Source organism: Oncorhynchus gorbuscha, linkage group LG20 (genome assembly GCF_021184085.1).
Source record: "Oncorhynchus gorbuscha isolate QuinsamMale2020 ecotype Even-year linkage group LG20, OgorEven_v1.0, whole genome shotgun sequence".
Classification (NCBI taxonomy): domain Eukaryota; kingdom Metazoa; phylum Chordata; class Actinopteri; order Salmoniformes; family Salmonidae; genus Oncorhynchus; species Oncorhynchus gorbuscha.
This window is the reverse complement of record NC_060192.1, coordinates 17577870-17605855: the sequence shown is the minus strand read 5'-3', so window position 1 is coordinate 17605855 and position 27986 is coordinate 17577870. Positions and strand designations below refer to the sequence as shown.

The 27986-nt window shown below is 41.9% G+C and overlaps 1 protein-coding gene across 2 annotated transcripts in view; it reads left to right on the top strand.

Annotated features, from left to right (window-relative positions):
* The window catches only part of LOC124007025 (astrotactin-2-like), a 528751-nt gene that overhangs the window by 256909 nt on the left and 243856 nt on the right, over positions 1–27986 (top strand). For both annotated transcript variants that reach the window (XM_046317271.1, XM_046317272.1), the window contains one exon: positions 22999–23149. In XM_046317271.1, the coding sequence (XP_046173227.1) occupies positions 22999–23149 (151 nt within the window). The remainder of the gene's footprint in view (positions 1–22998; positions 23150–27986) is intronic.

Genomic DNA, 27986 nt, shown 5'->3' with positions numbered 1-27986 from the left:
TCGCTTTGCCAAATGTTTCATTCATCCCAGAGCTTTCTATTAAGATTAAAGAAAGAATGGGATTGGGTTATGCACTCCCGATCTGACAAAAGTATCTGATGAGACTCAGGCCGAGCAGGAACAAATGCATCAATCAAGTGTGTGGCACACCAATTAACGGAGTCACCGCGCGGGCACTGCTCTAACGTTAGTCCCAGCGTTAGTCATGTGATTCATCACCCAGTAGGGGGAAGGCCAGATCACAGATTAATAACAAGTAGATTAGAGTAACTGTTAAGATGCTACCGCAGCCAGCATCTGCGCTATGTGCCAGAAAGGATATTCCTGACATAATAATGGCTTTAGAAGTAGACTACCGGTATTTAATTGATCAGTATTCTCTGACACATGACAAGCTCAAGGGTAGGACCGCCTCATTGATCATATACAGCCAGTTACATGTGACGTAGAACAATGACTCATTTCAAATGCAAGCTCTTCCCAACATTGTGTAGTACAACATAGGGCAGTACATGTATTTCGATGACTTCTATTTGTTGTTATGTTTTTATCTTAGAAGATTTTGCATTAGCTGTCTTTGCATCAAGTTGATTTTTTTTTCACTATAGAAACTCAGCCATGTGTGAGGAGAAGTGTTAGCATTCTCCACACGGCCACACAACCCATTATTTCTTTCTGTAGCAGCTCACCTTCCTCCCTCAGTATTTTCTTCAGAATTTAGGAGTCATTTGTCAATGCTTTGTGTGTAAGTCAAGCTCAGATGACGCACAGAAAACCATGTGTTACTGTTGCAGGATGCAAGCTAGCCTAGAAAACAGAGCTGCCAAAAATAAAGAGAAAGCGAGAATGGGGTGTGTGCATGTGGGAGAGAGAGAATCTGAGGGAGAGAAAGAGAGAGGGGGGGGTTGAGGGAGAGAGAGAGACCCAGGCTAAGGGCAGATTTGTTGGCTTTCAGCAAGGTGCTACTGTGAAGCATTTCAGTGTGATTGTGCCGTAGGTGCGTAAAGCATGACAGAGCTATGCGAGGGAACACATGACTAATGATTCTTTATTAACTTTAAACCGGTGCTAGTAAGGGCAGATAAGAGTGGCAGCGCCCCCAAGGGAGTGCCGACAAGAGGTCCCACATACAGTGTGTGTGTGCAGGTGCGTGTGTATGTGGGTTTGTGTGTGTCAGAACAGAGAAATTTGACTTGGCCAGGTACAGAATGAGAAGGGGCTATATATAGCAGGGTGGTTTTCTATGCTGCATTTGCGTTTTTCTAGGACTGCACAGATTGGGTAGAGGGCGGGGAGTATGAAAGGTTACTTTCTGGAGGTACATTTCTCAAGTGCTTTCAAGATATATATTTGTTTATTTTTTAGAATCTTCCTTATCAATTGTATCTTCTTTAAGGACATCTTTCCATTTTCCTTTTCCACCTGTCATATTTACAATAGTGCAGACATTGTTATACACTTGCTATTTTAATATTACATGTCTTTTTATCACATTATTTGCCTTCAAGGGGAAGCTAAAATCCTCATACTGTCACGCCTGCTCCCACTCCCCCTCTCTGGCGCCAGAGTGCCCTTCATTAAGCACACCTGTCACCATCATTACGCGCAGCTGCGCAGTACTGGACTCACCTGGACTCCATTACTTTGTTGATTACCCCCTAAATATCTGTCTGCTCCTCAGTTTATTCCCTGTGTCAGCATTAATATCATTATTTGTTCCCTGTCTAGATGCTGTTCCTGCCTGTACTTGCTTCTCGGTCTCCAGCATCTGTCCTTAAACATATCTTGTCTGATTCCTTTTGCTGAGGGCATTTCTCTGCCATGTATTACTGCCTGCAATGGACCAGCCTCAAATAGAAATGGAACAGTCATTGACTATAGAAATGTCCCTTTTTCAGGACCCTGTCTTTCAAAGATAATTCATAAAAATCCAAATAACTAGGCATACTGCAAGGAGGCATGAGGACTGCAAATTGCAATGTCCGTACTGTGAGATGCCTATGACAGCGCTACAGGGAGACAGGATGGACAGCTGATCGTCCTCGCAGTGGCAGACAATGTGTAACAACACCTGCACAGGATCGGTACATCTGAACATCACACCTGCGGGACAGGTACAGGATGGCGGCAACAACTGCCCGAGTTACACCAGGAACGCACAATCCCTCTCACAATCCGCAATAGGCAGAGAGAGGCTGGACTGAGGTGTTGTGGGCCTGTTGTAAGGCAGGTCCTCACCAGACATCACCTGCAACAACGTCGCCTATGGGCACAAACCCTCCGTCGCTGGTCCAGACAGGACTTGCAAAAAGTGCTCTTCACTGACGAGTTGCAGTTTTGTCTCACCAGGGGTGATGATCGGATCGGCGTTTATCGTCGAAGGAATGAGAGCGGGATCGATTTGAAGGTGGAGGGTCCGTCATGGTCTGGGGCGGTGTGTCACAGCATCATCGGACTGAGCTTGTTGCCATTGCAGGCAATCTCAACGCTTCCCTCATGTGGTACCCCTCCTGCAGGCTCATCCTGACATGACCCTCCAGCATGACAATGCCACCAGCCATACTGGTCATTCTGTGCGTGATTTCCTGCAAGACAGGAATGTCAGTGTTCTGCCATAGCCAGCGAAGAGCCCGGATCTCAATCCCATTGAGTACCTATGGGTCCTGGTGGATCGGAGGGTGAGGGCTAAAGCCATTCCCCCATGAAATGTCCAGGAACTTGCATGCAGGAATGGATTTCCATTCTAGAAATCATCTGGGAGGTACTCAGATCCAGACTCATTGCGGAGAAGAAACTAAGGTATGTGGGTGTGGAATAGTGTTTGGCCGGAGCAAGTCTGCAGGACCGTGTAACCTGTCTCTACTCTACTCTTCAATGCCCGTTGAGGCAGGAAAAACCTCAAAAATGTTTTCCCCACTGTGGCCTTGCTTTTTTATGTGTGGAATTGAGGTGATACCTGGAGGACTTTACATTGAAATCTGAATCTGTACAGTTAACAATGAAGACTGAATGATGCTGCAGTAAAGGACAAGGCCTGTCCTCTTTCTTCCCCCTCTTTTTCCTCCATCCTTTGAGTTTTCATTATAAAGCCTATTCAATCTTACCATATGTGAGGTGTGAAATGCATATATTCTGTACTATTCAGTATGATTTCAGACACCAAATGGTATATACTGTATAAGCAACCAAAAAAATGCAGTGCTGTCAGTTCAAATAGGTAAGTTATTCACTTGCGCATTGACTGCATCCACACAAACAAATTGGCGAAACACCACCTACACTCAAACAAAGCTGCTGAGCCATTCCAAGCACTTTACCATGGCCTTCAAAATGCATTGGAGTTAAACAAAACCATTTTTCTATGTAATAAATGTGGAGAGCTACAGTGCCTTCAGAAAGTATTCACACCTCTTGACTTTTTCCACATTTTGTTGCGTTACAGCCTGAATTTAACATTTATTAAATGTATATTTGTTTGTCACTGCCCTACACACAATACCCCATAATGTCAAAGTGGAATGATGTTTTTCAACATTTTTACAAATGAATGAAAAATGTCCAGCTGAAATGTCTTGAGACATTAAGTATTTCACCCCATTGTTATGGGAAGCCTGAATAAGTTCAGGAGTAAAAATGTGCTTGATCCTTTGAATGGACTATGTGTGCAACATGATTGTATAATGCATTGAATTTCAAACACAAATTCATCCACAAAGACCAAGGAGGATTTTCAATGCATTGATTGCAAAGGACACCTACTAAACAAGCAGATATTGAATATCCCTTAGTGCTTGGCGAAGTTGTTAAATATACAACAGATACAGGCGTCCTTCCTGACTCAGTGACCGAGAAGGAAACCTCTCAGGGATTTCACCATGAGGCATGCAGGACAATAATCTAAAACACACGGCCAAATCTACACTGGAGTTGCTAACCAAGAAGGAAGTGAATGTTCCCGAGTGGCCGAGTTTCAAATAAATATACTTGATAATATATGGTACGACATGAAAATTGTTGCTAGCAATGATCAACAACCAATTTGACAGAGCTTGAATATTTTTTACAAGAATAATGGATACATGTTGCACAGCTCTTCGAGACATACCCAGAAAGACACAGCTGTAATCACTGCCTAAGGTGCTTCTACAAAATATTGACTCAGGAGTGTGAATAATTACAGTACCAGTCAAAAAGGTATTTTTTACCGCATGGAGTACAAGTGAAATCAAATTGTATTGGTCACGTGCACATTGTTAGCAGATGTTATTGCGAGTGTAGCGAAATGCTTGTGCTTCTAGTTCCGACAGTGCAGCAATATCTAACAAGTAATCTAACAATTCCAGAACTACCACAACTATACACAAGTAAAGTAATGGAATAAGAATATATACATGGATGAGCAATGACCGAGCAGCATAGGCAAGATGCAATAGATGGTATAAAATACGTTACATACATATAAGATGAGTAATGCAAGATACAGTTGAAGTTAGAAGATTACATATACTTAGGTTGGAGTCTTTAAAACTAGTTTTTCAGCCACTCCACACATTTCTTGTTAACAATCTATCGTTTTGGCAAGTTAGTTAGGACATCTACTTGGTGCATGACACAAGTAATTTTTCCAACAATTGTTTACAGACAGATTATTTCACCTATAATTCACTGTATCACAATTGCAGTGGGTCAGAAGTTTACATACAGAAGTTGACTGTACCTTGAAACAGCTTGGAAAATTCCAGAAAATGATGTCATGGCTTTAGAATCTTCTGATAGGCTAATTGACATAATTTGAGTCAATTGGAGGTGTACCTGTGGATGCATTTCAAGACCTACCTTCAAACTCAGTGCCTCTTTTCTTGACATCATGGGAAAATCAAAAGAAAACAGCCAAGACCTCCACAAGTCTATTTCAAAACACCTGAAGGTACCACGTTCATCTGTACAAACAATAGTACGCAATTATAAACACCATGGGACCAAGCAGCCGTCATACGGCTCAGGAAGGAGACGCATTATGTCTCCTAGAGATGAAAGTACTTTGGTGTGAAAAGTGCAAATCAATACCTGAACAAGATGGTGGAGGAAACAGGTACAAAATAATCTATATCCACAGTAAAACAAGTCCTATATTGACAAAACCTGAAAGGCTACTCAGCAAGGAGGAAACAGTTGCTCCAAAACGGCCATAAAAAGCCAGACTATGGTTTGCAACTGCACTTGGGAACAAAGAGCGTACTTTGAGACGTGTCCTCTGGTCTGATGAAACAAAAATATAACTGTTCGGCCATAATGACCATAGTTATGTTTGGAGAAAAAAGGGGGAGGCTTGCAAGCTGAAGAACACCATCCCAACCGTGAAGCACGGGGGTGGCAGCATCATGTTGTGGTGTTGCTTTGCTGCAGGAAGGACTGGTGCAATTCACAAAGTATAATGCATCATGAGGCAGGACAATTATTGGATATATTGAAGCAACATCTCAAGACATGAGTCAGAAAGTTAAAACTTGGTCGCAAATGGGTCTTACAAATGGACAATGACCCCAAGCATACTTCCAAAGATGTGGCAAAATGGCTTAAGGACACCAAGCCAAGGTATTGGAGGGGCCATCACAAAGCACTGACCTCAATCCTACAGAAAGTTTGTGAGCAGAACTGAAAAAGTGTGTGCGACTAAGGAGGCCTACAAACCTGACTCAGTTATACCAGCTCTGTCAGGAGGAATAATCCAAAATTCACCCAACTTATTGTGGGAAGCTTGTGGAAGGCTACCCGAAACGTTTGACCCAAGTTAAACAATTTAAAGGCAATACTACCAAATACTAATTCAGTGTATGTAAACTTCTGACCCACTGGGAATGTGATGAAAGAAATAAATCTGAAATAAATCATTCTCTCTACTATTATTCTGACATTTCACATTCTTAAAATAAAGTGGTGATCCTAACTGACCTAAGACAGGGAATTTTTACTGGGATTAAATGTATTTGGCCAAGGTGTATGTAAACTTCCGACTTCAACTGTACATTATTCAAGTAACGAGTGATCCATTTATCGGATGGCGTGTTGTCCGGACTTCTGGCAGTCTCTATGGGGCTACCACAGGGTTCAATTCTCTGCCGACTTTTCTCTGTATATATCAACAATGTTGCTCTTGCTGCGGGCGATTACACTGGTCACGATAACAACACCCACCCGTAGCACGAACTCCAGCAGGTATATCTCACTGGTCATCCCAATAGCCTTTGGCCGCCTTTCCTTCCAGTTCTCTGCTGCCAATGACTGGAACGAATTGCAATAATCGCTGAAGTTGGAGACTTATATCTCCCTCACTAACTTTAAACATCAGCTATCTGAGCAGCCTACCGATCGCAGCAGCTGTACACAGCCCATCTGTAAATAGCCCATCCAATCTCATCGCCATATTGTTTTTATTTGTTTTGCTCTTTTGCACAGCAGTATTTGTACTTGCACATCACCATCTGCACATCTATCACTCCAGTGTTAATTTGCTAAATTGTAAATACTTCGCTACAATTGGCCTATTTACTGCTTTACCTCCTCACGCCATTTGCACACACTGTATATAGACATCTTTCTATTGTGGTATTGACTGTACGTTTGTTTATTCCATGTGTAACTCTGTGTTGTTGTTTGTGTCGCACTGCTTTGCTTTATCTTGGCCAGGTCACAGTAAATGAGAACTTGTTCTCAACTGGCCTACCTGGTTAAAAAAGGTGAAATAAATACAATTTAAACATGTTTAATTAAAGTGGCCAATAATTTCAAGTCTGTATGTAGGCTGCAGCCTCACTGTGTTAGTGATGGCTGTTTAATAGTTTGATGGCCTTGACATAGAAGCTGTCTCTCGGTCCCAGCTTTGATGCACCTGTACTGACCTCACCTTCTGGATGGTAAGCAGGGTGAACAGGTAGTGGCTCGGGTGGTTGTTGTCCTTGATCATCTTTTTGGCCTTCCTGTGACATTGGGTGCGGTAGGTGTCCAGGAGAGCAGGTAGCTGGTGATGCGATGTGCAGACTGCACCACCCTCTGGAGAGCCCTGCAGTTATGGGCGGTGCAGTTGCCATGCCAGGCGGTGATACAGCCCAACAGGATGCTCTCAATTGTGCATCTGTAAATGTTTGAGGGTTTTAGGTGACACGTCAAATTTCTTCAGCCTCCTAAGGTTGAAGAGGCTCTGTTGCACCTTCTTTACCAGACTGTCTGTGTGGGTGGACCATTTCAGTTTGTCCATGATGTTTACACCGAGGAACTTAAAACTTTCCACCTTCTCCACTGCTGTCTCATTGATGTGGATAGGGAGGTGCTCCCTCTGCTGTTTCCTGAAGTCCACAATCATCTCCTTTTTTTGTTGATGTTGAGTGAGAGGTTGGAGCGTGGTGTCCAGAAAACGAGTGCCCTCACCTTCTCCCTGTAGGCTGTCTCGTCGTTGTTAGTAATCAAGCCTACTACTGTTGTGTCGTCTGTAAACTTGATGATTGAGTTGGAGGCGTGCATGGCCACGCAGTCATGGGTGTACAGGGAGTACAGGAGGGGGCTGAGCAGGTACCCTTGTGCGGCCCCAGTGTTGAGGATCAGCGAAGTGGAGATGTGGTTTTCTACCTTCACCACTTCTGGTGGATGCCTGTCAGGAAGTCCAGGACCCAATTTTACATGGCAGGGTTGAGACCCAGGGCCTCAAGCTTAATGATGAGCTTGGAAGGTACTATGGTGTTGAATACTGAGCTGTAGTCAATGAACAGCATTCTTCATAGGTATTCCTCTTGTCCACTGTGATGGCGATTGCATCGTCTGTGGACCTATTGGGGCGATACGCGAATTGAAGTGAGTCTAGGGTGACAAGTAAGGTGGAGGTGATATGATCCTTGACTAGCCTCTCAAAGCACTTCATGATGACAGAAGTGAGTGCTATGGGGTGGTAGTAATTTAGTTTGGTTATCTTTGCCTTCTTAGGTACAGGAACAATGGTTGCCATCTTGAAGCATTTGGGGACAACAGCATACTGGTCAGCCTCTGGATTCAGTTACAATACCCTGGGTGGTTCGGTCAAAGATCTGCTTTTGGAAAATCGTATTGCTGGTCGTTGATGTCGCTCTGATATACAATAGTTCTTCCCGGCTTATATAATAACACATACTGTTTTCTGGGCTAACAATGTAAGAAATTAATCAGGCCTTCATTGTCAAATTGGTGTAAAGAAACCACTACTAAAGGACACCAATAAGAAGAAGAGACATGTTTGGGCCAAGAAACATGAGCAATGGACATTAGACTGGCAAAATCTGTCGTTTGGTCTGATGAGTCCAAATGGTAGGTTTTTGGTTCCAAACACTGTGTCTTTGTGAGATGCAGAGTAACTCCCACTGTGAAGCATGGAAGAGGTGTGATGGTGTGGGGGTGCTTTGCTGGTGACACTGTCAGTGATTTATTTAGAATTCAAGGCACACTTAACCAGCATGGCTACCACAGCATTCTGCAGCAATACGCCATCTCATCTGGTTTGCGCTTAGTGGGACTATCATTTGTTTTTCAAGGAAACTGACTCCAAACACACCTCCAGGCTATAAGGGCTATTTGACCAAGCAGGAGAGTGATGGAGTGCTGCATCAGATGACCTGGCCTCCACAATCACCCGACCTCAACCCAATTAAGAGGGTTTGGGATGAGTTGGACCGTGGAGTGAAGGAAAAACAGCCAACAAGTGCTCAGCATATGTGGGAACTCCTTCAAGACTGTTGGAAAAAGCGCTCCTCGTGAAGCTGGTTGAGAGAATGCAAAGCTGTCATCAAGGCAAAGGGTGGCTATTTTGAAGAATCTCAAATATATTTTGATTTGTTTAAACTTTTTGGGTTACTACACGGTTCCGTGTGTGTTATTTAATAGTTTTGTTGTCTTCACTATTATTCTACAATGTATAAATAAAGAAAAATCATGAAATGAGATGGAGTGTTCAAACTTTTGACTGGTACTGTATGTAATTTAGATATTAATTAAGCATTTCTAAAAACATGTTTTCACATTGTCAGTATGGGGTATTGAGCATAGATGGGTGAAAAAAATATATATTTTGAATTTAGGGTGTAACAACAATGTGCAATAAATCAAGCATTTTGAATACTTTCTGAAGGCACTGTATGTAATATGAATAGTCTGTTATGAATAGTGAATCTTCGAAGTTGGAAGTGGTGCTTTTGGAAGTTCCACTCCGTTCACCTACCCACAAATCTTAAGAGTTTTCAAAAACACAGTATTTTCAGCGTCCTCTAACAACAGGTAACATTGTCTATTGTTTGCACTGCATCACTTGGCTTAACCCACGTTTCAGAGCCCTGGTTCTGGTGCATTTTAATTGGATTTGTTCAGTTTTGCTGGTATGAGAGGAGGTCCTCTCAAGCATCATTGATGAATTTCATCTAATCCACCCAGATTAGTAGATTTGATCTAATAATGGAGGTCAACATGTAAACTCTGTATTTTATTTTGACCATTGCTTCAGGACTCCCTCTCCATGGGTGCTAATATGGTTATATTTTCTCAAGGCCAAAAATGTATTTCTGACTCATACTGGCATTTCGTTAGAGTTTTTCCCAAATAGTGAAGTAAATCGTTTCTACTGTTATGTGTTCAGCTTTTTACATACAGATTGTTTCCTCAATGTTGGAACCTGTTTCCTTGGAAACTAATATACCTAATTTATTTATTTAATGCAGTTCGAAAGATGCGACTTTAAATGGAGTTAAGTACATTACCTGTTTTGAAACAAGAAGGGAATAGCAGAAATAGACGTTTTTGAGGCATCTTTAAATACAGCACTGCTACACGATCCAAAAAGTGTTTTCCATTAAAAAAACAATTCTGATCCATTTTTCCCTATAACTAGCAATGGATTTTTGTCATTAATGGCTTTATTCACAACATAACATATGGGACTTCTACTGGTACATTGAAATGCCATCTGCTCTCTGTCCTCAGTACCCAAACAACACATCACCGTTTAAACAACAGACATCGTATATATCAGTGCCACTTTGGGCTAGAATTATCTGCAGGGCTGAAGCTGTGCTGGTTTTGTAATTGAACTCAAGTTCCTTCAAGCATAGTAATACCACGAGAGCGAAAGAGAAAAAGGAAAGTGAGATATAGAGGAGAGAGAAAGTACACGACAACAAGAGAGCGGGAGAGATCTTTGAAGAGAAAGGACCTTGAAGTGATTACCATGTTTACCAATGCCAGCCATAATTATTCATGATTAGAACCTGTTGATATACAACATAAGTGCTGTTGAGCCAAACCTTGTTTTGCACCAGGGCTTATTAAAAGGCGTAGGGACATGTACACTCAGATACAAGTCCAGGGAAACATCAACACTGGTGCAGAGCACACCGTGCTAGTGGCACGACAGGGAAGTGAGTAGCAGCTCCTGATAGTGGGACAGGGCAATGATTGGAAGAGGCCACTTTAATAGGTCATCCCCCACTACTGCTAGAAACAAATTTGACAAAACATCAAGAAGCAACCGCACGGACGGCCCTGGGAGTCTGCTTATGTGTGACTGTTCCTGGCTTGGTCATTCTCTCTCATATTGATCTATTTTATATAAGTGAGGAGATGTGCTTTGAATAGAGAGTGACCAACTCACTGTATTACTCAGTACTAGCTTGAGATAAAGATTCAATTCCTTTTGTACTAACTGCAGTCCAGTCAACCTTTATATGAAACAGATTTTTTTAACAAAGTCTGGAGAAGGGCTGGGGAGTAAAACCATATTTTACTACATGCAAGGACCAGCTTGGATTTGTACTTTACCTTACATAACAATATTTCAGTGTTTGGTTTGTTAAATGTAATAATGATGAAAATCATCCGTTCTTACACGCCAGTAAGGGACTGCTAACAGTTGAGAGCTGCTAATTTGCTAGCAAGAACTTCAGGTGCGCACATTTAAATGTTTTTGTTATGAATAGTGCCTGTGAGGCTGTGCTGCTGATGGAGCGCACATGTAAATGTTTTTGTCATGAATAGTGCCTGTGAGGCTGTGCTGCCGATGGTGCGCACATGTAAATGTTTTGAATCCATTGAAAATACTGTAAAATAATCATTATTCTTATAAATGAAAAGTGACTATTTCACAAAATACAAAGACAAAACAAATGGGGTACAGTGTGGAAATGATAACAAATGAGTGAAGGAAATGTAGAAATTTGATTTTTGGTTGAAGTTTGATTTAACAGTATTAAACAGATGAGAGAGTCCCATTAAAACATAAAATAATGTTATACTGTCAAAAATGTGAAATTATATTTGGGGCATATCGCCCAGCTCTAAGAAGAAGAATGTTTCATGCACATAACGATTCATGCACATTGCAGAAGCAGAAGGCTGTGTGTTGTTCTGATTTTGGACGGTCAGATAGCTAGGAAGTTGCGCTCCAGAGCTGGAGGACTTGTTATACAGGATGTGACATGAGAGGACGGAATGATGTCTTGCATTATTCAAATACTATGCTTATAGATTGAGATTCCATTTTGCAGTGCATCTGTAAATGATTGTAGTAGTTGTGCCTCTGTGTTCTATAGCATTATGCACCATATGGTGCTTCAAAGTAATGTGCTATCCTGCTAGAAAGTGAATAAGGAGGTAGCCAGTGGAAGACTGTGAGTGACTGAAGTCAAGTGGGGATATTTGCTCCCCTGCTGTGACTAGATACGGTCAAAAATAATTCATTTTCAAGTTTGTGTTGTCACGTGCACAAGTATACTGAAATGCCTTCCTTGCTTGCTTATTCCCAACAATGCAGTAATCAATATCAGTAGTAGCATCAAAAATACATCAACAAATAAAGTAAAACAAAAACACACAAATATAATTAATAATTATAACGTATGTCAGTTTGATTTATAATGACTTGATGTAGTTCCAGTTCTATCAACCACCAGTAAGGTACTACTATCAATCAAATTCAATCAAATGTATTTATAAAGCCCATCTTACACCAGCCGATGTCACAAAGTGCTGTACAGAAACCCAGCCTAAAACCCCAAACAGCAAGTAATGCAGGTGTAGAAGGAAATCGGAAAGATAGGTAGGAGCAAGCCCATGTAAAGCTTTTTAAGTTAGCAGTAAAATCTTGAAATCAGTCCTTGCCTTAACAGGAAGCCAGTGTAGAGAGGCTGGCAGTGGAGTAATATGATACATTTTTGGGGTTCTAGTCAAGATTCTAGTAGCTGTGTTTAGCATTAACTGAAGTTTATTTTAGTGCTTTACTACTACTACTACTACTGTTGGAGCTAGAAACATAAGCATTTTGTTGCATCCGCAATAGCATCTGCTAAACATGTGTATTTGTTTCGATTTTATTTACTACTGCTACTATTAGTACTACAATTACTACAACAGCTATTCTTATGAAATTACTCTGTATGAATTCATCAGCTATTTACATTTTTACTAGCTATATTATTTGATTGTACTTTTGGGTGCAAACACCTCTTGGCTCAGCCTCGAGTCATATCAGTAGCATTGGGCCTATAACAGTGTCACGTTCTGACCTTTATTTCCTTTGTTTTGTATTTATTTAGTATGGTCAGGGCGTGAGTTGGGGTGGGCAGTCTATGTTTGTTTTTCTATGATTTGGGGATTTGTATGTTTCGGCCTAGTATGATTCTCAATCAGAGGCAGGTGTCATTAGTTGTCTCTGATTGAGAATCATACTTAGGTAGCCTGGGTTGCACTGTTTGTTTGTGGGTGATTGTCTATGTTGATTGCTTGTGTCAGCGCAGTCGTTATTTCATTTATTGTTTTTGTATAGTGCGTTTCAGTGTTCAGTGTTTTCTTTATTAAAATTCATGATGAACACATACCACGCCGCATTTTGGTCCTCCGATGAATTCTCGCCTCTCCGCTTCAGATGAAGAGGAGGACGTCCGTGACAAACAGTCTCTCTCGCTCTCCCTCGCATTAAAATGCTCAAGCCATTTCAATGGTATTACCAAGATCACTCAAAGGCAACCAAAATTAAACTTCTCAAACTCAGAGTCATACAGCTTTTAGCGTGAAATAAGCTATTTGAATTGTGAAGTGTAATATTACAAAAAAAGCTTACATTAATAACGCTACAAACATTCCTTTATTGTATAATTGCCTGAATTCATACAAAATCCATATATTTGGATTATGTGTGAACTGGCCTCTGAATTTCATACATAATAATTTTATTTCTGACGCCCTTCTGTTTGTTTGTGTTTGAAGCCATTATGTTTAATATGTATCTGTCCTTCCCAGAGGGACCCCTTCTGTTCAACAAAGGTCTGCTTTGACTCAACATGGTGGTGTGATCATAGGAAGCCTAGGGAAACAGTTGCTGTGTGAAGGGAGAATAAATCTAGATGAGGAAAATGGGACACCCTCTGGATATTGTTCATAGAGAAGAAGATGTACAGCCAACTGTTGAAAGATTGTAACTGAGATGGAGATATTGGTCTTAATGTTTTAGATCATGGCATAGTCCTCAATGCCTTTTACACGGATGCTCATAACATACCCTTTGAAATCAAACTTTGTACAAATATTTCTAATTCGACCAATTTCCTGAACAATGGCAATATTGTATTATTGTGCCAATTGTATTTCACAGCACAATGGGGAAGTTATGAAACACTAAAATAAGAATTTAACACTGAAAGAAAATGTGCTTTTATATTAAATATGTAGTATAAATGCTGTCTTGAACTTGTTACAGTACAGCTCACGCTAATTATGCTCAGTCAGTTTATCATGCTTTCATTTCCTCAACAACATCACGGCTGTTTTGAATAAAATGTCTGTGATTTTGAAGAGCGTGTGCTTGATGCTATCTCAGAACAGGCTGTCAGAGTCCCTAGACTGCAATTTGGGGAATCAGGCCTTCTCCCGACTGCTAAGCTGTGTGCACAGCTGCACATGAAAGCCCATACAGAGCCACAGTCTTCCCTCAGTGAAGACTCAGTGAGACTGGGAGAGATAGAACAATAGAAGGAAAAAGACGTTTAATTTCACAGGAACCAGATCACATATCCTCTGGCGATCTGACTGAACACCAGAGTATGTTTTAATCGCACTATGATGTGTTTGATAGCACTTCCCATGCTGCCGTTCTTTCTCCCTCTTTCTCTTCATCCACTTTTAGTTCCCCGTCTTGTTATCCCTTGCACTCTATTTCTCCTCTCCCTCTCTTCCTCTCCACACACCCCTTCTCCTTTTATTTGCCTTCTCCCAAAGAACTGGGCTCTCTGTTCTTATGTACTCTGGAAGCAGTTCCACTCTGTGTATGTGTAGGCTGTTCAAAAATAAAGTATTAATCTCCAGACTGGGTTTCAAACCGAGTTGCTAAGCCCCTTGATGTCTGTCTTGATGTGCAGCTGTTTCACTCTAATCATTCATTAAGGCAGAGAGTGGCTAGCTCCGCCTAGATTTTTTAACAAACAAATATTCCACTAAAACACAAGCTAGCTTGAGGATAGCTGTGGTGGGGCATTTTAAGTATGGATACAGCCTGTGTCAGAAGAAACGCTGACAGCTTTTTTGAATCATATGAGCACATTCCCTTCCATCACACCTCAGCACATTGTATAATAATAACTTTTCACAAAACGTTTGGCTCCTTATAAGAGCTCTTATAAAGGCTTACATAACTACATTCATAATTATTGGTGGAAAGTGCTGTTGAAGAGATGTATTATCAGTGTCTTGGAAAAACCTTGTACAGTATCTCCAAGAAGTAAACTTTTCATAAATTGAACATAAATTGAACATAAAAGACAAAAATGGACATACAAGGTTATTCCAGGACGCTGAATATGTTACATAAGGCAGGACGCCTTATTGTTTTGTTTTCCAAATGAGTTTATTTTCATCTAGTTTCATCCCTTGAAATAATTGGATTTGCAGTATGCATCCCATTGTTCTCATTCAGTGGCATGTGTGTGTACTTTGGAGGCTTCTTGGTATGTTAACTGGCACATGCCCAAGGTGTTTTTCACTTGTTTATTTGTTTGCGTCTCTTAATTGCCACTGCGATATGAGTGCCACACACAAAGCGCTAGAAAGTGTGGTTTGTTAGCACAGCTTGGCACCTATCTTCCTGTCACACAGTCTGTTCTCCTGTACACGTTTTTCCTCCCTGGGTGCTCAATTCCCCACAGCCCTGTTCCAAAGAAGACACTTTTGTTCCTATTCTATGAAAAAACACATGTCCCACAGGGGTTCCTTATCCTCACGTTCACCCCACAGTGGGCATGTGGAGTTCAATACCCATGCTTGGTTAAGCAGCCAGAGGTGGTCCCAGCATCCAAACCTGTAGCTACTGCCGGTCAAGCTAACATGTTTTCCCAGTGGAAAATATCAATGTTTTTTTTCACACATTCTGTTTTTCATTATATTTTTTTCATAAGGAGAAGCTGAGGTGGTTTGAGTGTTGGCTGACAAGGGACTCGTAATACGGCACCAGATTTGTCTCAGAGCCAAAGTGAAAGGAAAGAGTTCAAACTTCCAACAACGTTCATAGATAAATGGTGGATCGACCCTTTCTTCATCTCTCGTTTTATTATCTAGCCCAATTTTTCTTATTTATTCCTCACTAAAGCTTGATTGGCAGTTTAGTAGTTAGCGCTACAGCACAAAGATTCAGGTGACAAAAACATTGTTGAAAGCATTGGCTTTCAGTTTTAACGATGGTTAGGTTTTTCCTCAGCCAATCTCGAACCCATGAAAGCATAAAGGAATTGAAATAGGTAGAGATTGGATGCTGATGATATAAGGTTGCCACGGAAACAACAACAATACCAACTTCTCAAGTCAAATGTTGTTAGTTATTGTGACAAGACTGCACAAGGTTATGTCTACTGAATAACTTAATGTCTCCAGCCTTTAAAAAGCACGCTGCATATAAGGGGCAGCGACCAGCGAAAAGCGACCATCAATCCTCAGCTTTTGTCCTCAGAGGGACATGTTGCAATGTTGTCCGTATTATTTCTCTCCACTCCTAACACATTGTCAGGCAAGGAGAGGTGTTGAAGCCAAAGCGACCTCCCGGCTTGCGGTGCCGCGGTGAGCAAACACACCGTTCTTCTTTCTTCTGCTATGACATTGAGGTGTCAGCTCCTTAATGCACCACTTAATAGTACACCAAGTGGGGGCCCTTCAACCCCACTTGTAGTCTGTGTGGATGCACACTGACAGACTGAGCGGCTGAATCCAGGTGAAAGCTTTGATCCCTTTATTGATGTCACATGTGAAATCCACTTCAATCAGTGTAGACGAAGCATGAGACATTTGAAACATGGAAGGTGTATGTGTTCCATTCAGAGGGTGAATGGGAAACACAAAATATTTAAGTGCCTTTGAACGGGTTATGGTAGTAGGTGCCAGGCACATCGGTTTGAGCGTGTCAAGAACTGCAATGCTGCGGGGGTTTTCACACTCAACAGTGACCTGTGAGTATCAAGAATGGTCCACCACCCAAAGGACATCCAGCCAACTTGACACAACTGTGAGAAGCATTGGAGTCAACATGGGCCAGCATCCCAATTGAACGCTTTCACACCTTTTTAGATGCCATGCTCCAACGAATTGAGGCTGTTCTGAGGGCAAAATGGGGTGCAAGTCAATACGAAGGTCTTCCTAATGTTTTGGACACTCATTTTATGTGTTTAGGTTTTTTTCCCCTCTTTCTCGAGCGGCTGTATGTGACAATGCCAGCGGGCGGTGCCTGTTGGCTTTATTAGCAACTTAATGGATGGAGCATTCCGGCGCTTCAATTCGCCCCGGTGCGCGACATGCCATCAGCCTCTACCCCCGATGCCTCACAAATGACAGCTTCATACATTGTAAATTGCCATCGCATCAACTTCATGAACATTTTAATTGCAGTGATTGTGCGTGATCGCATTTCCTCGTGAACTGACCCTGCTAAATTGTGTACCCACTCACTTTCCATAGAAGAATGTAAGGCCGGAATGATAGTTTGTCATAACGGTGATTAAGGGGGGGAAAGAATTATGAATAAAGGGCTATTTTCGGAGATCGGTCCTGCCATTGTTTAAAACCACACAGAGAGAAGCCATATTGGTTTCATTAAAACGTAGGACTGTTTTTGTCTCTATATACATTCCACCTCACGGAGAGGTGAAGTGCATTAGGGGATGCAGCATAATTTAAGCCTCTGTTTTGACCTTTGGCCTTATCTCCCCACAAATCCTTCCTGGGGAGTCAGGACGCGGCAGGGGGGGCAGGCCAGGCCAAATACATCGAGAATACACCCTTCACATGAATTATGATATCCACTATATGAACTATTGCTCCCTCTCCCTGCATGCCACATTCACCACTAACTCATCCTCCCCTCTCTCTCAACACTTCTCACAAAATGACTTTCTCACACGTGATCCAACTGGAAATTGCCGTGTGTGGGTGGATGTGTGTGCGTTTGGCGCAAGTGTGTGTGTTGCCTGTGTGTGTTCCCTATTGCAAGCAGAGCAGAGGTAGAGAGATGAAAATAGAATAATAATGTCAACTACGTGTTTTTAATAGCTGTAGGGTATTTGAGCGTCAGTGAAATCACCGGAAAGCCTAGTGTTCATTTAATAGGAAACCATAGCAGTAAGACATATTGCGAGCAATCTATAATGTCACTAATGAATACAAAGGTGGAAACATTCCACAGGGGGACCATCTTTATATAGAGATGTGTAGGCTTCAGTGGACTTTAGAGAATGAAGCTATTTCCTTACGCACATACCGTACCATTTCCATACTGATTGGAATCAGAACTCTAGGTGAACCAAGTCTGTCACGGTGATACTGTATAGCTACAGTAAATAAGACACTGCAATATTGTCACGCTGTCCTATTTTTTCAGGTTTTTCTAAACCACCTTTTACTGTTGGTCGAGATTGCTTTTTGTTTGCTAGCGAAAGAATGCAATAAAGAAGGAGCTCAAAACAATATCCCCGTAAGATGTATCTTATTGTGGTGTGTGTTTCTCTGCAGATTGCCGTTGTGGTTGGCTACTCATTGTTTTGCACGGGCAAAGATGGATGCCCTTATTGTCTCGTTTGAAAACTTTGTATCACCTTTGTAGAAATGTTTAAGTTCCCTGACATCACAGAGTCACCTCTTCACTGTTGACGTTGAGACTGGTGTTTTGCGGGTACTATTTAATGTAGCTGCCAGTTAAGGACTTGTGAGGCATCTGTTTCTCAAACTGGACACACTAATGTACTTGTCCACTTGCTCAGTTGTGCACCCGGGGCCTCCCACTTTCCATTCTGGTTCGGACCTTCACATCCGGCTTCTTCACCTGCGGGAACGTCTGAAGAGGAGGGGGGATGCTGAGGAGTATTTCTGTTGTTAATAATGCCCTAAACTTATTGGGTGGACCTGGCTCCTAAATTGGTGGGCATATGCCCTCCCAGGCCCATCCATGGCTGCGCCCCTGCCCAGTCATGTGAAGTCCATAGATTAGGGCCGAATGAATTTATTTCAATTGACTGATTTCCTTCTATGAACAGTAACTCAGTAAAATCTTTGAAATTGTTGAATGTTTCATTTATGTTCCGTATAGATTTAAGAAAGGACAGCCAGCTAGCACTACCATGCTGAAGCCTGCATGGCACTGTGTCTTAGCTCAGATTAAACACAGAGAGTGCTGATGGCTTCATTATTTGCCGTTACACCTCTAATGACTTTTGAATTTCCCTGTGGGCTGGGCAGCGCGGGCACAGACACCTGTGTGAAGCAGAGGGCTATCAGACTATCAGGCAGCCCCCTGTACCTAAGCTGGCAGGCCCTGGCAGGCCCCCGTGCTCTGCCAGATCTCTGGCCATGGGAAATCATATCCAAACACATTAGGAGACTTTGGATGCGGCTGGACCAAAAAGCCACTATTCGTAATCCCCCTTGTCACTTTCACGGCTGCAGACTCCCACCTGCTCCCCAACACCACAGGCCAGAGGAAAGGCACTAGCATGGCAGCTTTGATGGCTCTGAACAAACTGGTGCTCGTTACAATCTCACCCAACTACCCAGGCATGCTTTTGTTGTTTGCCTCTAGTATTGCACAAGGGAACCATTTTCATTTTATATTTACATTTAGCAGATGCTCTTATCCAGAGAGACTTACAGTTAGTGCATTCATCTTAAGATAGCTAGATGGGACATATCTGTCACAGTAAGTACATTTTTCCTCAAAGTAGCTATCAGCAATGTCAGCGCTGATTTAAAAATAAAAAAAAGTCAAGTGGGAGTGTTGATTCCAGAAAGGCATGTTTTTAATCCATTCTTCTATCTTTCTCTGTGTGTTTGTGTGCCTCTATTTCAAGTTCCAAGTTTTAAGTCACATGCACAAGTATAATGAAATGCCTTTCTTGCAAGCTCCAAACCCAACAATTCAGCGATCAATATCAATGTAGAACAAAAATGAAATAAGGTAGAACAAAAACACACAAGAAATAAAAATAAGAAATAGGAACACGAGAAAGTAAGAAGCTACACTAAATATACATACAAGAAGCTATTCACAGGTTCAGTTCCAATACCATATTTAGATACTTTTGGTCATGTAGTGTATGTGGACACCTGCTCGTCAAAGATCTCATTCCAAAATCATGGGCATCAATACTGGTCATTCCTTTCCTGCTATAAAAGCCTCCACTCTTCTGGGAAGGCTTTCTACTAGATGTTGGAACAATGCTGCAGGGACTTGCTTCCATTCAGTCAGAAGAGCATTAGTGAGGTTGGGCACTGAAGTTGGCCGATTAGGCCTGGCTTGCAGTCAACGTTCCAATTCATCCCAAAGGTGTTCGAAAGGGGTTGAGGTCAGCACTCTGTGCAGGCCTGTCAATTTCTTCCACACCGATCTCGACAAACAATTTCTTTATGTACCTCGCTTTGTGCATGGGGGCATTGTCATGCTGAAACAGGAAAGGGCCTTCCCTAAACTGTTGCCACAAAGTTGGAAGTCTAGAATCATCTGGAATGTCACTGTATGCTGTAGCGTAAAGATGTCCCTTCACTGGAAGTAAGGGACCTAGCCCGAACCATGAAAAACAGCCACAGACCATTATTTCTTATCCAACAAACTTTACAGTATGCACTATGCATTCGGATTAGAGTTATCCTGGCATCCGCCTAACCCAGATTCGTCCGTCGAACTGCCAGATAGTGAAGCTCTCAACTAACAGTTCTTGTGCTGACGTTACTTCCAGAGGCAGTTTAGAACTCGGTAGTGAGTGTTACAACCAACAACAGACACATTTTACGGGCTAAGCGCTTCAGAACTCGGCGGTCCTATTCTGTGAGCTTGTCTGGCCAACCACCTTGCGGCTTAGCCGTTGTTGGTCCTAGACATTTCTATTTCACAATAACAGCACTTACAGTTGGCCAGGGCAGCTCTAGTAGGGCAGACATTTGACATCCTATGAAGGTGCCACGTTGAAAGTCACTGAGCTCTTCAGTACGGGCCATTCTACTGTCAAAGTTTGTCTATGGAGATCGCATGGCTGTGTGCTCGATTTTATACACCTGTCAGCAATGGGCGTGGCTGAAATAGCTGAATCCACAAATTTCAAGAGGTGTCCACATACTTTTGTATATACAGTGCCTTCGGAAAGTATTCAGACCCCTTGACTTTTTCCACATTTTGTTACATTACAGCCTTATTCTAAAATGAATGAAATAGTTTTTTCCCCCTCATTAATCTACACACAGTACCCCATAATGACAAAGCTAAAACAGGTTTTTAGAATCTTTTGCACATTTATTAAAACTAAACTGAAATATTTCCTTTACATAAGTATTCAGACCCTTTACTCAGTACTTTGTTGAAGCACCTTTGGCAGCGATTACAGCATCTTGGATATGACTCTACAAACTTGGCACACCTGTATTTGGGGAGTTTTTCTGCAGATCCTCTCAAACTGTCAGGTTGGATGGGGAGTGTTGCTGCACAGCTATTTTCAGTCTCTCCAGAGATGTTCATTCGGGTTCAAGTCCGGGCTCTTACTGGGCCACTCAAGGACATTCAGAGACTTGTCCTGAAGCCACTCCTGTGCTATTTTGGCTGTGTGCTTAGGGTCATTGTCCTGTTGGAAGGTGAACGTTTACCCCAGTCTGAGGTCCTGAGTGCACTGGAGCAGGTTTTCATCAAGGATCTCTTTGCCTCAATTCTGTCTAGTCTCAGTCCCTGCCGCTGAAGAATATTGCCACTGCATTATGCTTCCTCCACCATGCTTCACCGTAGGATTGGTGCCAGATTTCCTCCAGACGTGACGCTTGGCATTCAAGCCAAAGAGTTCAATCTTGGTTTCATCAGACCAGAGTATATTGTTTCTCATGGTCTGAGAGTCTTAAATGGCCTTTTGGCAAACTCCATGCGGGCTGTCATGTGCCTTTTACTGAGGAGTGGCTTCCATCTGGCCAATCTACCGTAAAGGCCTGATTGGTGGAGTGCTGCAGAGATGGTTGTCCTTTTGGATGGTTCTCCCATCTCCACAGAGGACCTCAAGAGCTCTGTCAGAGTGACCATCGGGTTCTTGGTCATCTCCCTGACCAAGGCCCTTCTGGCCAGGCGGCCAGTATTGGTGGTTCCAAACTTCATCCATTTTGAAATTATGGAGGCCACTGTGTTTTTGAGGATCTTCAATGCTGCAGACATTTATTGGTACCCTTTCCCCAGAGATGTGCCTTGACACAATCCTGTCTCAGAGCTTTACGGACAATTCCTTCAACCTCATGGCTTGGTTTTTGCTCTGACATGCACTGTCGACTGTGGGACATTATATAGACAGGTGTGTGCCTTTCCAAATTGTGTCCAATCATTTGAATTCACCACAGAAACACATAGAAACATCTCATGATGATCAATGGAAACAGGATGCTCAATTTCAAATCTCATAGCAGAGTGTCTGAATACTAATGTATATTAATATATATTTTTTAAATACATTTGCAAAAATGTTGTCTGTTTTCGCTTTGTCATTATAGGATATTGTGTGTAGATTGCAGAGGATTTAAAAATATATATATATTAGAATAAGGCTGTAATGTAACAAGGGGTCTTAATACTTTCCAAAGGCATTGAATAATTTATGTACTGTATAGGGGGTAAGGTGACTAGGCATCAGGATATATTATTGTTATTGTTCAATGTATCGAACCTTGATTATTGTTGTTAATGTTGTAACGTTGACAATATGTTAATACTGTAAATCTCCAATGCATGCTTTGGTAATATGTACATTGTTATGTCATGCCAATAAAGCAAATAGAATTGAATTGATAAACAGAGTAGCAGCAACGCATGATGTAAATGTAAATACATACAAGGGTCAACTATTTCTCCCTCTCCCTCTCCCCTCTCTCTCTCTGAACAATGGCCCAAACATCCCAGTATATCTTTTGGAGATGGATTCCACAATGGGATTGAGTTAAGATACAACTTGAATAGATGAATTCCATCTGTACCAGTTGCCCTCAGACCACAGCACAGCAGCAACATATACAAACAGAAGTTGTGTGACTGCACACCAAGGACAGAGGGGACAATATGACTCCTTTTCAATCTCTCTCTTATACTAGTATTATTTCTCTTGCAACAATATGATAGTGCTAGTATAACCTTTGCAGAAGTACAAGGGTCACCACAATAGGAAATTCAGCTAATACAGATTTGGCTATTGTGATAATAACATTATACAGAGCAGACCTTTGCTTTATGATAGATATGTGGACCTTGAAGCACCCCCCCCCCTCAAAATAACTTCAACCCACCTGTATTTGATCTCCTTTTCTTTATGTACAACTAACCAAACCTCATATACATCAGAAGTACCGCCAGTGTGTTGTCCATATTAGGACATCCTCAGACACATGTTCAGCTGAGTGCTCAGGCTTTATTCTGATTAGTCTATTGATGACAGTCTTCCTCTTCTCTGTCCATCACAGGGAGGAGGCCATCATGTCCACTTACTTTGAGGCAGTAGATGATCTCCTGGCGTCTTTCGGCCCGGTCCGAGACTGTTCCCAGGACAACGGGGGCTGCAGGAAGAACTTCAAGTGTGTGTCGGACCGCAGAGTCGACTCAACAGGATGTATGGTGAGTTACTGTCACCTCTTTAAAACCTCTAGATAGAAATGTAGTAAGACATAAACTCAGCAAAAAATGAAATGGCCCTTTTTCAGGACCCTGTCTTTCAAAGATAATTTGTAAAAACCGGTCGTTAAGACACTAACAGCTTACAGACGGTAGGCAATTGAGGTCACAGTTATGAAAACTTACAACACTAAAGAGGCCTTTCTGCTGACTCTGGTAGAAAAAAAAGAAAGATGTGCAGGGTCCCTGCTAATCTGAGTGATCGTGGCCAGGGCAATAAATTGCAATGTCCGTACTGTGAGACGCCTAAGACAGCACTACAGGGAGACAGAACGGACAGCTGATCGTACTTGCAGTGGCAGACCACGTGTAACAACACCTGCACAGGATCAATACCTCCGAACATCACTCCTGTGGGACAGGTACAGGATGGCGGCAACAACAACTGCCCGAATTACACCAGGAACGCACAATTCCTCCATCATTGCTCAGACTGTCTGCTATAGGCTGAGAGAGGTTGGACTGAGGGGTTGTAGGCCTGTTGTAAGGCAGGTCCTCACCAGACATCATTGGCAACAACATCGCCTATGGGCAGAAACCCACCGTCGCTAGACCAGACAGGACTGGCAAAAGGTGCTCTTCACTGATGAGTTGCGGTTTTGTCTCAACAGGGGTGATGGTCGGATTCGCGTTTATCGTCGAAGGAATGAGTGTTATACCGAAGTCTATACTCTGGAACGGGATCGATTTGGAGGTGGAGGGTCCATCTCATCACAGGCAATCTCAACGCTGTGCGTTACATGGAAGACATCATCCTCCCTCATGTGGTACCCTTCCTGTAGGCTCATCCTGAAATGACCCTCCAGCATGACAATGCCACCAGCCATACTGTTCGTTATGTGCGTGATTTCCTGCAAGACAGGAATGTCAGTGTTCTGCCATGGTCATTGAAGAGCCCTGATCTCAATCCCATTGAGCACATCTGGGACCTGTTGGATCGGAGGGTGAGGGTTAGGGCCAATCTTTCCAGAAATGTCCGGGAACTTGCAGGTGCCTTGGTGGAAGAGTGGGGTAACATCTCACAGCAAGAACTGGCAAATCTGGTGCAGTCCATGAGGAGGAGCTGCACTTCAGTACTTGGCCACACCAGATACTGACTGTTACTTTTGATTTTGACCCCCCTCCCCCCTTTGTTCAGGGACACATTATTCAATTTCACATGTCTGTGGAACTCTTTCAGTTTATGTCTCAGTTATTGAATCTTGTTATGTTCATACAAATATTTACACATGTTAAGTTTGCTGAAAATAACAGTTGACAGTGGTAGGACATTTCTTGTTTTGCTGAGTTTATAATAACACTTTTTGCATAATGAAGTGCAAAATCTAAATATAATTTCTCACCTTGAGGATTGCAGATTCATAAGCTCCCTTAACTTTGAATATTTATGTGATCCAGTTTGACTTTATGGTGAACATGCTTTTAGCAATTGAATATCTGCTAATTACACATTGATACAGAGCAAAGGTGATAGACGACAGTCGTTTACCACTACATTCTCAATGTTGTTATTTTCTCCATGATGATGATTATTGTGATCTTGGGATATTTTTTTTTTACATTTGTGATTGGCAAAAGTGTGGAGGTTCACAGCACCTGCTTGTTTATGGAAAGGAAGTCAAACACGTGTAAAACCACTTCATCATGATTCTTGAAACACAGCCTCAAATAAAGTGTTTCCCATAAAAGGAAATCAAATGAATGATCAGTAGTAGATTAATTGCCACACCTATTAAAAGTAACATGCTGACATACTGTAGCCTTCTGTAGGTAACTTATTTGATGTACAGTACGTGTGAAGGAGGTTGGTTGTTGGCGTATTTACAATGGGAGGAGAGATGGGAGAGACAGGAAGGTCCAATGCCAGAGGTTTGATGGGAGTTTGGGCGGGCTCAAGTTTGTGTCCAATTAAATGAATGAGCCAGTTGGGTAGCTATGTGATGTATGGCTTGATCATTAGGGGGTAGGGTTGTAATTTGACTGGCCTGTGGGCTGTTTGTCACAACGAATGAGAGCCGAACACTGTTACTGCAATTTCCCCATGCATTTTGACTGGGACTGTTAAAATAATTGCTGAATCGAGGGAGATTTTCCCAATAGCCCAACTGTTGCTGTGGTACTCTGAGAGACAGTCTAAACGGGATTGTGCCTGTGATGGATACAGTCCTGAATGAAGAACTCACACAACTATCAGAGAAATTGTTTTACCCACATTTAATTTATTGTTTAATATTGCCTTATACCACTCGGAGGTCTTTCTCATTGTGATTCACCAACAATGTGGGCAATCGTGTCCTTATACTGCAACTTTGTGTTAACCTGTTTCAGCTTACATCACTTTACATGCCTCTGATTAGTAAAGAGATGGAAAATTACATATTTATTTTACACCCATATACAATGGGGGCAGCAGGGGGGCAGCGGTAGCCCCAGAGGGTTGCTGGCATCAATATCTCAGGTGCCACCTATTGCCGATGTTCCCTTGAGCAAGGAACTTAATCCACTAAACTGCTCATTGAGCGCTCCACTGCAGCTGCCCTCTGCTCCAGTCTCTCCAACCTAATGTGTGTATGTGTGTATGTGTTAGTGCTGAGCAATTCATATTTGTTTTATTAAACAACTAATTGACCGCCATTGGTTCAATAACATTAATTCCATTTAGTTTTTAGTTTTTTTTGTGAGCTCAACACGCCGTTCCTCTAGAGAGAAATAAAATCATTCACAATAGAAATTGGCCATTAACGAGAGCACCAAATCCATGATGCATTGTGGGTGAATGGTGATTGACTGACTGATCTACAAATAATAATGAGTAGTTGTTTATGATCCGAAGTGATTTGTGGATCAGTCAGTTGTTATTCGTCTGCAATGTCAAATAAGCTCATTAAGTCAAGAACTATGTGAGAAGGTGGGGTGGGCTGATTGTAAGTTGTAGTTTTCATTAGGCAAATATTCAAACAAGTTGAGAACAGATACGTGGTAATTAAAAGTAACATGCTGACATACTGTAGCCGACTGTAGGAAACGTATTTGATATGCAATACACTACGTCTTTGTGTGAAGGAGGTTGGTTGTTGGCATATTTACAATGGGAGGAGAGATGGCAAAGGTCCAATGCCAGAGGTTTGATGGTAGTTTGGGCGGGCTTGAGTTGTCAACCAATTAAATTAATGAGCCAGTTGGGTAGCTATGTGATGTATGGCTTGATCATTAGGGGGTAGGGTTGTAATTTGACTGGCCTGTGGGCTGTTTGTCACAACGAATGAGAGCCAAACACTGATACTGCAATTTCCCCATGCATTTTGACTGGGACTGTTAAAATAATTGCTGAATCGAGGGAGATTTTCCCAATAGCCCAACTGTTGCTGTGGTACTCTGAGAGACAGTCTAAACGGGATTGTGCCTGTGATGGATACAGTCCTGAATGAAGAACTCACACAACTATCAGAGAAATTGTTTTACCCACATTTAATTTATTGTTTAATATTGCCTTATACCACTCGGAGGTTTTCTCATGGTGATTCACCAACAATGTGGGCAATTGTGTCCTTATAGTGCAACTTTGTGTTAACCTGTTTCAGCTTACATGACATTACATATTTATTTAACACCCATATACAATGGGGGCAGCGGTTGCCCCAGAGGGTTGCTGGCATCAATATCTCAAGTGCCACTTACTGCCGATGTTCCCTTGAGCAAGGAACTTAACCCACTAAACTGCTCATTGAGCCCCCTTTACAGCTGCCCTCTGCTCATGTCTCTCCAACCTAATGTGTGTTTTTGTTAGTGCTGAGCAATTCATATATTTTTATTAAACAACTGATTGACCAACGTCGGTACAATAACATTAATTCCATTTAGTTCTGTTTTTTTGTGTGCTCAACACACCGTTTCTCTAGAGAGAAATCAAATCCATGATGCATTGTGGGTGAATGGTGATTGACTGACTGATCTACAAATAATAATGAGTAGTTTATTTATGATGCAAAGTGATTTGTAGATCAGTCAGTTGATAGTCGTTTGCAATGTCAAATAAGCCCATTAAGTCAAGAACTAAATGGAAAGCTGCGCTGATTGTACGTTGTAGTTTTCATTAGGCAAATATTCAACCAAGTTCAGCACAGAAACGTGGTAATTAACTTCAATGACCACAATCAATTGTGGCACATACGCACAGACCATATGAGAGGAATGACGTAACAAAACAACGGCTATAGGAATTGAGACATTTTATGAGGTAGCTTTACCCAATTGATTGTTGTGTTATTGGTAATAAGCAGTCGTGAAAGTATGCCTTATCTACTTCGAAGAACCAACTTGAAAAATGATTCAGTCAGCCAGCTAGCTACTGCAGTACTAGCCTAGCTAAATATTATGACTCGTTCAATGGGGAGCACAGAGATAACGTTCGATGGTTGTCTGGCTGGCTCCTACTACCTGAGCAGAGATGAGATGGCGACTTTAAATAATGAAAAATAATAAACTAATATACACAACTGAAATATTGTACAGTATTAAAGTAAAGTAAGTCATCTGAAAAAATGATGGTTAATAAGTGATAAGCAGTAATGGGCATTCACTACCATCATGGGGCTTTTATTAATTGTTTTATTCTGTTACAACATTCAACCAACTGTCAGTGTGAGCAAAAAGGCAGGTGATGGCTGAGGGAAACTCACAAATCATTTTAATGTCATTATTCCATAACATATGTTTTTTAAACGATTTAAATGTTTAAAAATCTGAATTTCTTTCTCATGTAACCGAACCAACCTCAAAA